This window comes from Channa argus, chromosome 1, assembly GCF_033026475.1.
Source record: "Channa argus isolate prfri chromosome 1, Channa argus male v1.0, whole genome shotgun sequence".
NCBI lineage: Eukaryota > Metazoa > Chordata > Actinopteri > Anabantiformes > Channidae > Channa > Channa argus.
The window spans coordinates 47148997-47162481 of record NC_090197.1 but is presented as its reverse complement, the minus strand read 5'-3'; the positions used below and the strand labels follow the sequence as shown (position 1 = coordinate 47162481).

At 38.1% G+C, this 13485-nt stretch overlaps 1 protein-coding gene across 2 annotated transcripts in view; it reads left to right on the top strand.

Annotated features, from left to right (window-relative positions):
- piezo1 (piezo type mechanosensitive ion channel component 1 (Er blood group)) overlaps positions 1–13485 on the top strand; it is an 82116-nt gene that overhangs the window by 42943 nt on the left and 25688 nt on the right. For both annotated transcript variants that reach the window (XM_067527504.1, XM_067527495.1), the window contains exons 14-24: positions 3207–3388; positions 3584–3732; positions 3995–4153; positions 6002–6117; positions 6346–6512; positions 6649–6825; positions 9015–9140; positions 11475–11675; positions 11764–11968; positions 12281–12385; positions 12633–12789. In XM_067527504.1, the coding sequence (XP_067383605.1) occupies positions 3207–3388; positions 3584–3732; positions 3995–4153; positions 6002–6117; positions 6346–6512; positions 6649–6825; positions 9015–9140; positions 11475–11675; positions 11764–11968; positions 12281–12385; positions 12633–12789 (1744 nt within the window). The remainder of the gene's footprint in view (positions 1–3206; positions 3389–3583; positions 3733–3994; positions 4154–6001; positions 6118–6345; positions 6513–6648; positions 6826–9014; positions 9141–11474; positions 11676–11763; positions 11969–12280; positions 12386–12632; positions 12790–13485) is intronic.

The following is a 13485-nucleotide window of genomic DNA, read 5'->3' as shown; positions in this document are numbered from 1 at the left end:
TAGACCTTTTTAGTGAATATATGGTTAAAGTGGCAGCTATCTAATGTTATACAGAATGCTCCCAAAATCGTATAGACAGTCTGCTCCCCAACCAACAAAATAAAAAAAATTAAAAAATGACAACAAGAGAAGTTAATCATGATAACCTAATAAAAGTTAAGACTACTCCTCTTACAGAACAAAACCCCCAAACTATTAAATGTGGATAATTAAATATCACATCTCTTTCTTCTAAATCTCTGTTAGAAAATTATTTAATAAGCCATTTATCAATTCGATTCATACTGTCTTACTGAAACCTGGTTGCAGCAGGAAGAATATATCGGTCTAAATGAGCCAACCCCTCCAAGTCATATTAATGATACTTTTTCTAGAAGCACAGGCCGAGGTGGTAGAGTAGCAGCAATCTTCCACTCTAGCTTACACTTTAACCCTAGACCTTAACATAGTTATAACTCACTCAATCGAGCCTTACTCTTAGCCTTTCGCATCTAAACTGGAAAATTCAAAAAAACACTACATTTTGTTACTGGGTACTGTCCTCCAGTCCCTAATTCATAGTTTTTGATCGAATTTTCTGATTTTCTATCTGATTTAGTGCTTAGTACAGATAAAGTCGTTATAGTGGGTGACTTTAACATTCATGTAGATTCTGACAGTAACTGCCTCAACACTGCATTCAATTCATTATTAGATTGAATTGGTTTTTCACAAAATGTAAATAAACCCACTCACTGTTTTAGTCACACGTTAGACCTTGTCCTTACGTATGGAATTGAAACGGATAATTTAACAATATTTCCTCACAACTCTCTTCTTTCCGACCATTTTCTAATAACATTTGAATTTACAATAATGGACAATACAGCAGTTATAAAAAAATTCCACTACAACAGATGCTTAAGTGTGAAAGCTGTAAACAAATTTAAAGAAGCGATTGTTTCATCCTTTGCTTCACCGTATGTCAATATAATAGAAAATACCCACCTTAATGTTATTCCTGCACAAGTTGATTATCTGACAATTCAGCAGCCTCACTACGTACAATAGTTGATAGTGTTGCCCCTCTGAAACAGAAGGTAGTAAACCAGAAGAGCCGATCTCCATGGTATATTTCACAAACACGCACTTAAAACAGCCAAAACAAAGTTAGAAAGGAAGTGGCGTTCCAGAAATTTAGAAGAATCTCATTTAGCCTGGAAAAACAGTTTAAAAATGTACAAAAAACATATATAAAAAAAAACACAGCATATTATTCATCATTAATAAAGGAAAATAAGAACGACCCCCATTTTCTGTTCAGCACTGTAGCCAGGCTGACTAAGAGCCATAGTTCTGTTGAGCCTAGTTTTCCCTTAACTCTGAGCAGCAATGACTTCATGACCTTCTTTATGAATAAAACTTTTGCTATTAGAGAAAGAATTCACCAGATCCTCCACCAAATATTTCAGATAGATCTTCATTTACAACAGTGCTAGAATCATCAATAAGGCCACTATCCCTCTTAGATTGCTTTTTACCCTTAGATCTCGCTGAGCACCTTCAATTATTAATTAAACAACAACCTATCTACTAGACCCTATTCCAACTAGACTTCTCAAGGAAGCTTTACACTTAATAGATACATTCGTATTAGATAGCCTGTTTCTAAAGATAGATTAATGATATGTACCACAGACCTATAAGGTAGCTTTAATTAAACCACTACTTAAAAAATCCTGTCTTGAACCAGGTTTTTTACCTTTTTAATTACAACCAATATCCAATCTCCCCTTTATTTCTAAAATCTTTGAAAAATAGTTGCAAAACAATTATGTGACCACCTGTGCAGGAATAATTTGTATGAAGACGCTTAGTCAGGATTTGGAGTTCATCATAGGACAGAAACGGCATTGATTCGCCTCAGATAATGACCTAGTCTCTGTACTTGTTCTGTTCTGTTATCTTAGTGTTGCATTTTATGCCATTGATCACAACATTTTAATACAGAGAATGGAACATGAAATTGGGATTAAAGGAACTCCACTAGGTTGGTTTAAATGTTATCTATCTGATAGATTTTATTTTGTTCGTGTTAATGATGAATCCTCCATGCAGACAAAGGTTAGCTATGGAGTTCCACAAGGCTCTGTGTTAGGACCAATACTTTTTACTTTATATTATGTTTCCTTTAGGCAACATTATTAGAAAACACATCATAAATCCATTGCTTTGCTGATGATACACAGCTATATCTAGCTATGGAACCAGACGAAAAGAAAATCAGTTAATCAAGCTTCAAACATGCCTACATAAGACATAAAGGCCTGAATGTCCCACAATTTTTTACTTCTAAACTCAGACAAAACTGAAGTCATAGTATTTGGGCCCACAAATCTCAGAAATATGCTGTCCAACAATATTGTTACTCTAGACTGCAAGGAACCTTGGAATTATTTTTGACCAGAATTTGTTCCTTAACTCGCACATAAAACAAATTTCTAGAACAGCCTTCTTCCACCTACGGAACATTGACCAATTAGGAGCATCCTGTTTCAAAGTGATGCCGAAAAAGTAGTCCATGCATTTGCTACTTCTATTTTGGACTACTGTAATCGCCTTCTTTCAGGATGCCCCAGTAACTCCCTAAAAAGCCTGCAATTAATCCAAAATGCTGCAGCAAGCGCGCTGACTGGAAGTACCAAGAGAGATCATATTTCACCTTCACTAGCTTCTTTCCATTGGCTTCCCATAAAATCTGGAACAGAATTTAAAACCCTGCTTCTTACATATAAAGCTGTGAAGGCCTGATGTCTTGTTGTTGCTTTTGTTGCTCTTATCTTTTCTCTCTTCACTTTCCACTCACCTGTTCAACTGGTCAAGGCAGATTACTGCCCACCCTGAGTCTGGTTCTGCTAGAGGTTTCTTCAATTGAAGTTCCAGTTTTTCCTCTCCACTGTTGCCTAGGGCTTGCTCCAGGGGGAATTGTTGGGTTCTTACTGCACATCTTTATAGTCTTGACTTTGTTCTGTAAAGTGCCTTCAGATGACTTTGTTGTGAATTGGTGCTATATGAATAATTTTGAATTGAATGCAATAAAAGAGCCTTCTACACACATTATAGATTATATAGATATAGCAATCTGTTGGATACTGGTCTACAGAGGATGAGCTGCTCCCCTTCCCTTTATCCCTCACCTCTTTCTCTTTTTCTTTCATCCTTTTTAGAAGAGAGGGCTGCTGATCAATCAGTCCTAAAGGTTCTAGGAGGCATGGTGATGAGCTGTTATGCCAAGTACTGGATCTATGTGTGTGGGGGAATGTTCATCATGGTGTCTTTTGCTGGAAAACTTGTTGGATACAAGATCATCTACATGCTGCTGTTCCTGCTCTGCCTGTGTCTTTATCAGGTGGGAACAGGTCTGCAGAAATCTGCCTTCAGCTTCTCAGTCAACAATTTTAGTGAAGGATTATTTAGATATCAGATACTTTTAGAAACATCATTTTTAATTCAGAACAATGTTTTGATGAAACCTCATATGATGCATTTGATATATTTCAAATTTAATTCCAAAAAAGTTTTCCTACTTATTCATGTTTCTTAGGTGTATTATTCTTTATGGAGGCGTCTGTTGAAGCTTTTCTGGTGGCTTGTGGTTGCCTACACTATGTTGGTGCTGATTTCCATTTACACTTTTCAATTTGAGGACTTCCCTGGATACTGGAAAAACTTTACTGGTTTCACAGAAGAGCAGTATGTTGTGGTTTTTTTTAAAGCTTCTAACTGCAATGTCCTCCTTCATGCTACGATTATTTGTTTTACTTGTTTTCAGCTGTAGTTTACATGCATTGCCATTAGAGATATTTCTATAATATTTAGAAAAGTGTCCAGATGTGTGATGAATAAACTCCTTCATTCATGAATTAGAAATGCAACAGCCACAAAAAAGCAACAATGTGTAACAGTAAAGTAATAAAGGTACCCACCTCTCTTCCTCTCACCCTCTCATCCTCAGGCTGGCAGCGATTGGTTTGGAGACGTTTGCCCTATCTGAGCTCTTCACCAGTATTCTGATCCCAGGCTTCTTCCTGTTGGCCTGTATTCTGCAGCTGCACTACTTCCACAAACCCTTCATGAAAATCACTGACCTAGAGCATGTTACACCGATACACAAGTAACACAACCTGCACACTCGATTACTGTTCACATACCTGTAGATGGTTAGAGCACTGTTTCACAGTGACATTAGCAGATCAAGAGGAGCACAACGGAGAAAGTATTTCTCCTATATTATCACTATATTATATGCAGAGTTAGGGGGCGGCTGTAGCTCAGTTGGTAAAGGGAGTCGTCCACGGACCACAGGGTCGATCCCCAATGCCGTCTATATGTCGAAGTGTCTCTGGGCAAGACACTAAATCCCCAACTGCTCTTTCCCATCACCAGCTGTGCAGTGCCCGCCCAAGCCCGGTAGAAATTGTTGTGGGTTGCGTCAGGAAGGGCATCCGGTGTAAAAAAAAAAAGAAAAAAGAAAAAAGAAAACCTGCCAAATCAACATGCGGATGATGATCCGATGTGGCGACCCTGAACTCATGGGATAAGCCGAAAGGACAAGAATAAATTAAAAAATTCTATGCAGAGTTAGCTAGTTGCCCTACAGCTTAGCTAAAATGCTAAGATATCTAAAGAACACATGTTTTTAAAAAACAATATATTTCAGAGAAGAAGAAAAAAATTCACTATCACCTTTACTTTGTAACTTTTTGGGAGTTTTTCTTAAAGTTATATGGTATGAAGTAAACAGCATTATTGTGGTGTAGATTCACACAATGCCATTTTTAGTCCATGTCTCAATTAACCTTAAGTTAAAGCAAACAGCAACTCAAGGAAAAATCTTGCAGTTGTTTCTGACTCACAACATCATGACTGGTGGATTAGGTAACCAAAAAAAAAAAAAACCTTAGGATGAGTAAAGAGAGATTTTTTTTTTACTGGCAGTGTTAGTCAAAACCAGTTTTAATATCCTCAAACAAATGGCAAAAAAGGTCAGAATTCACATTAGAAATAAATTAACTATATACAGTAGCCTACACAGCAGTAGAATATATGAAATGTTGATTAAACACGTAGACTGACTTAAGTTCAAGATTTATTGAAATCACAAGAAAAATACTTTAAATGGGAGATTGTGAAAGATGTGAGATTAATTGATGGTTTTACTACAAGAAGTGATACTTGAGTTAGAATAAGAGAGACTGATTTTTCATTACAGTGATTCCTCCTAACTCATAGAGACTATGGGCTTACAGGCCAGTGCTGTCTCTAGTCTGTTTCCCGACTGACTGACAGAGTGCAGGCAAATGCACAACACCAGGTTTCACAGTAACCTCCCATAAGTTTAATTTAGTGAAACAATGTTGGTTTGCTGCTGGCAGAACCTGTGGACACTAACTTGTAACAAGTTTTAGCTTTCACTGAGCTTTAGTAACAGGTGAAACAAGAGTAGACTCAAGTCTCAGCCCACACTTGGTGGGGTGGCACCAAGGTGGCCCTTGGTGGGGCCACACCTGGTGGGGTGGGATTCAATCCCGCAGCCTTCTGCATCCCAAACCGATGCTCTATCCATTGCTCTACCCATTGATCCACCAGCCCTCTAACCAATCTATTACATTAGGGTAAATCCCCATTTTAGACTCAAGAAAATGTATTTCGCCAAACAAGCACTGCATTTGCGTTCTTAACATTCAGACATTAAATTATCTGAATTAATGTTTTCATTTTTTATTTATTCCTTGTAAGGGGAATTTTATACCTTATCAAAAACAAAAATCCAGTTTCCCATTTGTAATGCTTCAAAATGAAACACAAACCAATTTTAAATTATTTAATTAATATTTTGAACTTAAATGTGTACAAAAATGTGTATGTGTATTTAAGTTTTTTGTTGTGGTAACCGATCATGTATTGCCAAGAATTCTGTAATATTATATTTTCAAGAACTAATCAGACAATTTGCCTCCAGGAAGAAGAATACTGAATGCACTGCCCAGACTGTCTCTGGTTATATCAGCGTGAACTCGGATGAAGAAGACACGGTTGATGAAGTTGATGACGTTGATGAGGATTCCGAAGACGAAGGTAAAAAAAAATTAAAAATAAATAACCAAAACGAACAATAGTAGTATTTTATATAAGTTAATTACGTTGTTGACAGTACCTGGGAACTCGTTCTTTCTTGATATTGCTTCCACTGTGCTTCCAAGTGAGCTGATGTTAAACCAAAATGCGACATAAAAATCGCATCAAATGTTACGTTTCTGGAAGGGACTGATTCCAGATGTTGTCTGTTGTTCTTCTTTTATTCAGTTGAACTGATGCAAAGTAAGTGGGGTCTGGTTACGGACAGGTTACTGGTTCTGTCAAGAAGGTTCTCCGACAGACTCACCAAAATCCAAGAGTTTTTCTGGAGGCTTCTAGAGCTCCACATCCTCAAGATGGTGGCCTTTTTCTCTGTGTGGGTTGCACTTGAAGAGGTAACGCAAGGAAAATAAGTGTTGTGTGTTTGAAATAATGATTTGTATGATACCTGACCTAAAACTCAACATGTTTGTATTTGTGTGAGTGCATTGTTTTAAAATGTTATCTAAATTATTCTTTCTCTGCCTGTAGCCATCTGTGATGAACCTGGTCTTGGTGGTGTTGTGGTCTTTGGCAATGCCTTATGGTCGCTTCAGGCCCATGGCTTCCTGTCTCTCTACAGTCTGGGTGTGTGTCATCATTGTGTGTAAGATGCTGTACCAGCTCAGTGTTGTCAACCCTACTGAGTACTCCAGCAACTGTAGCCAGGTAAGAGACACACACATCAATGCATGTGTTAAAGGCTTGGTTATTTTTTTCATTTAGACATTAATACCTACATACAAACACACAGTCCTGGAAGATAAAATGAATAAGGAAACATTTTCAGTCTTTTAACTAAGTCTATGTATTTAGTACCGCATTGTAACAATGCACTCTTAGGATTGCAAGATCTGTACTCACTTTTTAGAATCACCTGAAAACTATTCTTAGTTCTGTTGTTCCCTCAACCATGCCCAAAGATAAGCGGTTAAAGATAATATATAGATAGAAAATATTTGCTTATTCTTGCTGGATACAAGACATCAGCTACTTAGTTGTCTGTGGTCATGGTCTGGATCAGGCCAGTCATCTACACCTCTCTGTGTCTGCAAAGCCACACTGTTGTGTAGCACTTGCAGAATGAGGTCTGTTACTGTCCTGCTGAAATATCCACTGACTTTCCAGGAAAAGATGTAAATGTAATGTAATGTAAATGTCTCTGTAGTATTTGTATTCTCATTGATTTTTTTTAAGTGCGTTACAGGCATCAAGCTGTACATTTACTTATATTTCCAAAATACAATTAAACAGGTCAATGAAAAGTTTTTTTTCTTGGTATCTTTGTCAGATACTGTAGACCACAGATTTTAGTTTTTTGTTTGTTTTTTTCATTTTTAAAAAGGTCCCAACTCCTTCCTCTTCTGGAAATAGGGTGTGTACATTTTGTTTAACTGGTGGAGTAGAAGAAAGTGGCAGAAATATGAAATACCCAAATGAATTACATGAAATTGTTCTCCCTACTGAACTAATTGTCCTCAGTAACCTTCTAACATTATGAATTATAAAATACAATTAAAGGTGGTTACACTACTGACTCTAGATATGTATGTTTATATGTCCCCATCTGTCTGACTTTAGTGGTGCACGTCAAGGCTTTGATTGCCTCAATTGTTTCTGAAACTGCATAGGCAACATATTCCCTATCAGACTGTGTGGCAACTTTATTCCTTTAATAGATGGTCAGGGTCAAGATCTGAGTGGAACAGGAGTATTAGCTTATCTGTCTCACTCATACACACCACATCAAAGATTTATTTTATCAAAACAATAATGTGGAACATTTGTGAGTTTGTACTAAGTTTGTACAAGGCATTAGTTTCTCTTGTGAAACAAATAGCTGTTAAATACACACACATCCGAGCTGGGAGGCGCCTGTGTACAGTAATCTTTCCAACCTGGCCTCTCTGTGTCTGCAATTAAGGTTGTTTATGAGAAAACAGTTTCCATGCCCAGACTGTACCAGTTTTAGTTTTTTTGGGCTGTCTTAAAAAAACATTTCACCTATATATGGAAAATCTAATGTGCAACTCAGTAACAAATATTGATAAAAACTTAACACCACCTACAGGATGAAATGGTGCAATTATTTGAGGACTAGTTTCAGTGGCGTTTTAATCCACATCTGGTGTGTTTGTAGTATTTGTGTTAGCGCGACACTGTATGTTGGATTAAGTAAGATTGAGTTACCGCTGCAAAAGAGTGTCTCAGTGGTACATTTTTAATTGTTTTTAACAATGGAGTTGTCATATAGACATATCAGCCTTTTATACATTCACTATAATTTTTAGTAGGAGAGATTTACTGATAAAACCTCATAAGAATTTAAACATTATTGTCAAATTTGCTGCAGGTTTGCCATAAATGAAAGAATTGTGCTTTGGTGTGACTATGGGATAAGACAGAAAAGACAGATGTTCCTGGAAGTCGAAAAAAGCCATTACACTTATAGAAGTCCAGTCTCTCTTAAGTTGGCGGTACATTTTAAAGGGTTGTATCTGTTACCTATGTCTGTTGCTACATAGGAAAATGTCATCAACAAATCCTTCTAGAAGATAAGTAGAAAAATAAAAATTATAGGTTTTACTTTATATTATATAGCTGCTTTTATTACAAAAAAATTGCTTTAAGGGTAAAGCTAGTGCAAGTGTGGTTCACCTGCATAAATACCTGAAAATGAAATATAGATAAAGTGTGCTATTATTTTAGCAAAGTCTGACCTATTCTGAACTAAAGAATCCTGACAATTTTGCATCTGCTGGAATGTTGCATCGCTAAATAACATACAAAGAATTTTTATGCTTTTGATGTTTTTTTTGTGAATTAACAAACTTAAGAATCTGCTCTTTTCCTCCCAGCCTCTAACAAATGAAACCAACCTGTCACTAGAAGAGATGATGAACTCAACTCTGTATAAGAAGCCAGTGGATCCAGCCGGATGGTTTGGCATCAGAAAGGATGCCACTGTACTAGGATATAGCAAGGTATAGCCCATAAACAGTTTCTGTATCCTAGTTGATGAAAGAATTATCAGGCTGAGTGGTGTGTCACATTTGCATGTATTGCTCCACTCAGACAGTTTTGGTTTTATTTGGTCATATTTTCAGACATTTGCCTCTTCCGTCCTGAGTAAGATGCTGCTATTAAATTGGAAATTTTTTGGGTAAATAAAACTATCACTATCAACATAAATACATTTACATGTAGTCATTTAGCAGACGCTTTTATCCAAAGCCACTTACAAGGCAAGCAAAAATCTAAGTCAAGGAGAAAACCAAAGGAAAGTCCTATCAGAAAAGTGTTTCATGCGATGCAAGTGCAAGAAAGAGCAGAAAGGATTTTTTTTTTCTTTTTAATTTGATTTTATGTGCATAGGAAGGTGCGGAAGAGTTCTGTTTTCAGCAGGTTTTTTTAATATTGGGAGTGAGTTTGGTGAACGTGCAGAGTGTGGTAGCTTGTTCCACCATTGTTGGATCATTGCCAGGCCTGAAGCCAGGCTAGAGCTGATCTATAGATGCCCAAGTCAGAGAGTGTGGACAAGTGGATCTGATGGTTCAAAGTGTCAAAGGCTGCAGAGAGATCGAGGAGGATTAAGACAGAAGACTGACCTGTGGCTTTTGCAGCTCGAAGAGATTCTACGACAGTCAGGATTCCCGTTTCTGTGGAGTGAACCCTTTTGAAGCCAGACTGGTTACCAGCAAGGAAGTTGTTCTTCCAAAGAAAGTCTGACAGTTGATTGAAGACTGCACTATGGGGTGACTGTGGCGCAGGAAGTTAGAGCGGTTGTCCACCAACCTCACAGTTGTTGGTTCAAGCCCCACCTCCTCCACATGTCGAAGTGTCCTTGAGCAAGACACTGAACCCCAACTTAGTTGCTCCCGGTGTCCCCATCGGTGTATGAGTGTGCACGTGATTGTGAGTGTGAATGGGTGATAAGAAGCAGTGTAAAGCGCTTTGAGTGCCAATAGGTAGAAAAGTGCTATATAAGTGCAGACCATTTACTATTCATTCCATTGTCTTGGCCAGAAATAGAAGAAGAGAGACAGGTCAGTAATTTTCCACAAGGGAGGGGCCAAGAGAAAGCTTCTTGAGCAGTGGTGTAATCTGGGCCTGCTTGAATGAAGTCGAAAAAGTACCCCTTTGTGAGAGATGTGTTGATGATTTGTGCATTAGCAAAGAAGCCGGCACAGTTGTCAGCAGTTAGAGCGGTAGTTGGAGAAGGTGGAGGTGGGTAGATGAGTGATTTGAAAGTGGATAACAGCTTTCTGGTTTCAGTGGTGTTGCTGAGCTGCTCGTGTTAATATTTAGTCTTTGCCCTGGTGACACTGTGAGAAAAAGATCCAAGCAGATCCTGATACTCAGCGAGAGCAGATGGGGTTTTGGATTTGTGCCACTTCCTCTCTGCACTCCTGACCATGGTGCATTGCTCACTGATCCAGTTGGTGAGCCACGTGTTAGAAGGTGAGGGGCGAGCGGGTCTAGAAGACATGGGGCAGAGAATATCCAGACACAATGAAAGTGTATTGCAGAGGATGTACGTGGCTGCATCTGCAGTGAACAGAATTGGTCTGGGTTGAGAGACCTGATGTTACGGCAGAATGATACAAGTGTAGTGGGAGAATATGAAGGTCTAGCGATAATGACGGGATGAAGAGATAATAAAGTGGTCCAATAAATGCAGAGGAGTCACCGAGATATTGTCTGTGGCGCAGTTCCGGGTGAGAATGAAGTCCAGGTTGTTGCCAGCTTTGTGAGACGAAGTGGAGACCAGACTCAGGTCATACGTGTTTAGAAGAGCAAACACGTCAGCCGCCTAAAGTTTGTCTAGGTGGATGTTCAGGTCTCCCAAGATGATAATGAAAGGAGTGCCATCTTCAGGGAAGTGGGATAGCAACATGTTTAGTGTTGTTAAGTTCCCCAGCTGACCCGGTGGTAGTCCGTACATCACACATGGACTGTAATTGGTGCTGTAATCCTAATGGCATGATATTCCAGAGATGACAGATCGTTGAGGGGTGCTGTCTGGGAAAACTTCCACGTGTTAGCGACGAAAAGTCCAGTTCCTCCTCCTTACTTTTTATGTAATCTTCTGTCTAGAAAAGTTTCTATAAATGTGTTTCTACAAAAAGATTTACTCTCCTTGATCTTGTACACAACTACTGACTTATCAATAGCTTTATGCTCCCCTTGCTGGAGCTCTTCAGTAATTACCTTTCCACCCTCTGGTGTTGATATTAAAATGACATTGTGGATATCTCTTACCTTTTCAGCACCTAATGCAGCAACCCTTAAATTTTTGTATGCATATGATTTCGCAGAACCATTTAATGGTGCTGATGTTGTTGGTGTTTGAGGCGACAGTGCATCGTCATCAGGTTCACCACTACCGCCAGCTTCAACGCTCTCCCCCCACCATCCCTGCTCTCTTCACTGCCGCAACCAGAGACACTCTAGACCAGGGCCTCATATCATGCTTCAAGTATCTGCTCAACTACGCCTTTTATAAGTTTGGATTAGAGGTACTGTAGCTGGGAGACAACGCTTCATTGCTGATCTGTGGCTGTTCGGACCTATAAAGCTCTAACAATCTCCACTCTTTTTTTTAAGATATGTTTCCTGATGACAGTGAATGTGATTGGCCAAAGGATGAACTTCTTGGTAATAATCCATGGCTGCTGGTTAGTAGCCATTTTAGTGAGGAGGCGGCGGGCAGCTATTGCTAGGATTTGGCCCAAATATTGTCTCTTCCTGTCCATCTTCATGATTTACCAATACCTGCTGTGTGTGGGCATACCACCTGCTCTCTGTATAGGTGAGTTATGTTCAACTAGATACATATTACATTTTTATAGCTATATGAATAGCATCAATATACAGCACAATATCTCTAGTGTGGAAAAATTGTCAGGAACACCAGTGTAGTAGTCACACTAGACTGTACTGTAATGCCGAGTTCTACAAGTAAAATAATCTCAGAGTGTTGTGTAGAATAAACATAAGATTATGCCCTACAATGCATCACAAAGCACAGTGCTGATGTTAAAGTAATTGTACTAATGTGTAACTAATAGTGTAACTAATAGTGCACCTACTTTTGCCTACCTGTACTTTCTATGTGTTGTAGACTACCCATGGCGCTGGAAAACTCCAGTGTTGATGAATTCAGCTCTCATTAAATGGATCTATCTGCCTGACTTCTACACTGTGCCTAACTCTAAAAATCTCATAGGTTAGTTATTCTATGTATCTGTGTAGTTGTTTCTGTCTTTATCCATTTATCCAAAAAAAAAAAAAATCTTCCTGGTTCAACTGATACCGTCTTACTGTATGGTATATATTGCTGCAAATTCTCAAATATTGGCACTGCACAATACACTAAATATGATAATAGATGTAACATTTTTTGGGATACATCATTTTGCTGATCATTTAGATGCTGTTGCTGCTAGAAATTAATGTTTTTATGCCGTCCAAAGCGGACTTTGTGCTGCTGATGTGTGCCTCACAGCAGTGGAAGGTGTTCGAGTGTGAGCACACGGAGGAGTGGATGGTTCTGGCAGGAGAGAACACAGACAACCCTGACCCAATGGAAGATCGACTGTTTAACCCTGCACCCAACTTTATCAACTGCAGGTAAACCTAGCATCTGTTCTCTTTTACTGCTTAACCTACAGTTCATCTGCTTAGCTAATATAATGATTTGCTTCACAAAGTAGTTTCTGTACGTTAGAAAAAATGATCAGTTATACTTAGTGTTCAGAGAAACAATCTGATAAACAACTTAAATAAATCTTTTTAATAAAGATACATTAATTTACAGTAATATGATGAATATAACAAACTGTAAATACTACAGCTACACAACACCATATCCAGTAAAATGTGATACATTGTTTGCTGAAGTGGTAGAACTACACATCTCAATACTCAAGTAAAAGTACAAATATTGACCTAAAGAAATTTTACATATCCTATCTTTTACTCAAGTAAAAGTACTAAGCATATTATCTACATTTTAATTAAACTACAAAAGTAAAAGTACTCCACTAAGATAACAGTGTATTTTTAATAATGCTGATTATGGTAATTATGGCAGAATGTGTTCAGTAATAATAACAAATAAGGGTCAAAAATCACTGTTGGTAAAGGTGAAGTTGATTTTAACCACTATATGTGCTGAGAGGTGGTTATCTCATAACGATGTTAATGACCAACATTTATAACTTCATAATATTAAAAACTATAACATTTTAAAATATAAAACCAGCAGGGGGTATTAAGGTTATGCATCAGATATTGTATAAATTTGAAAATGTTCGACAAAATAAG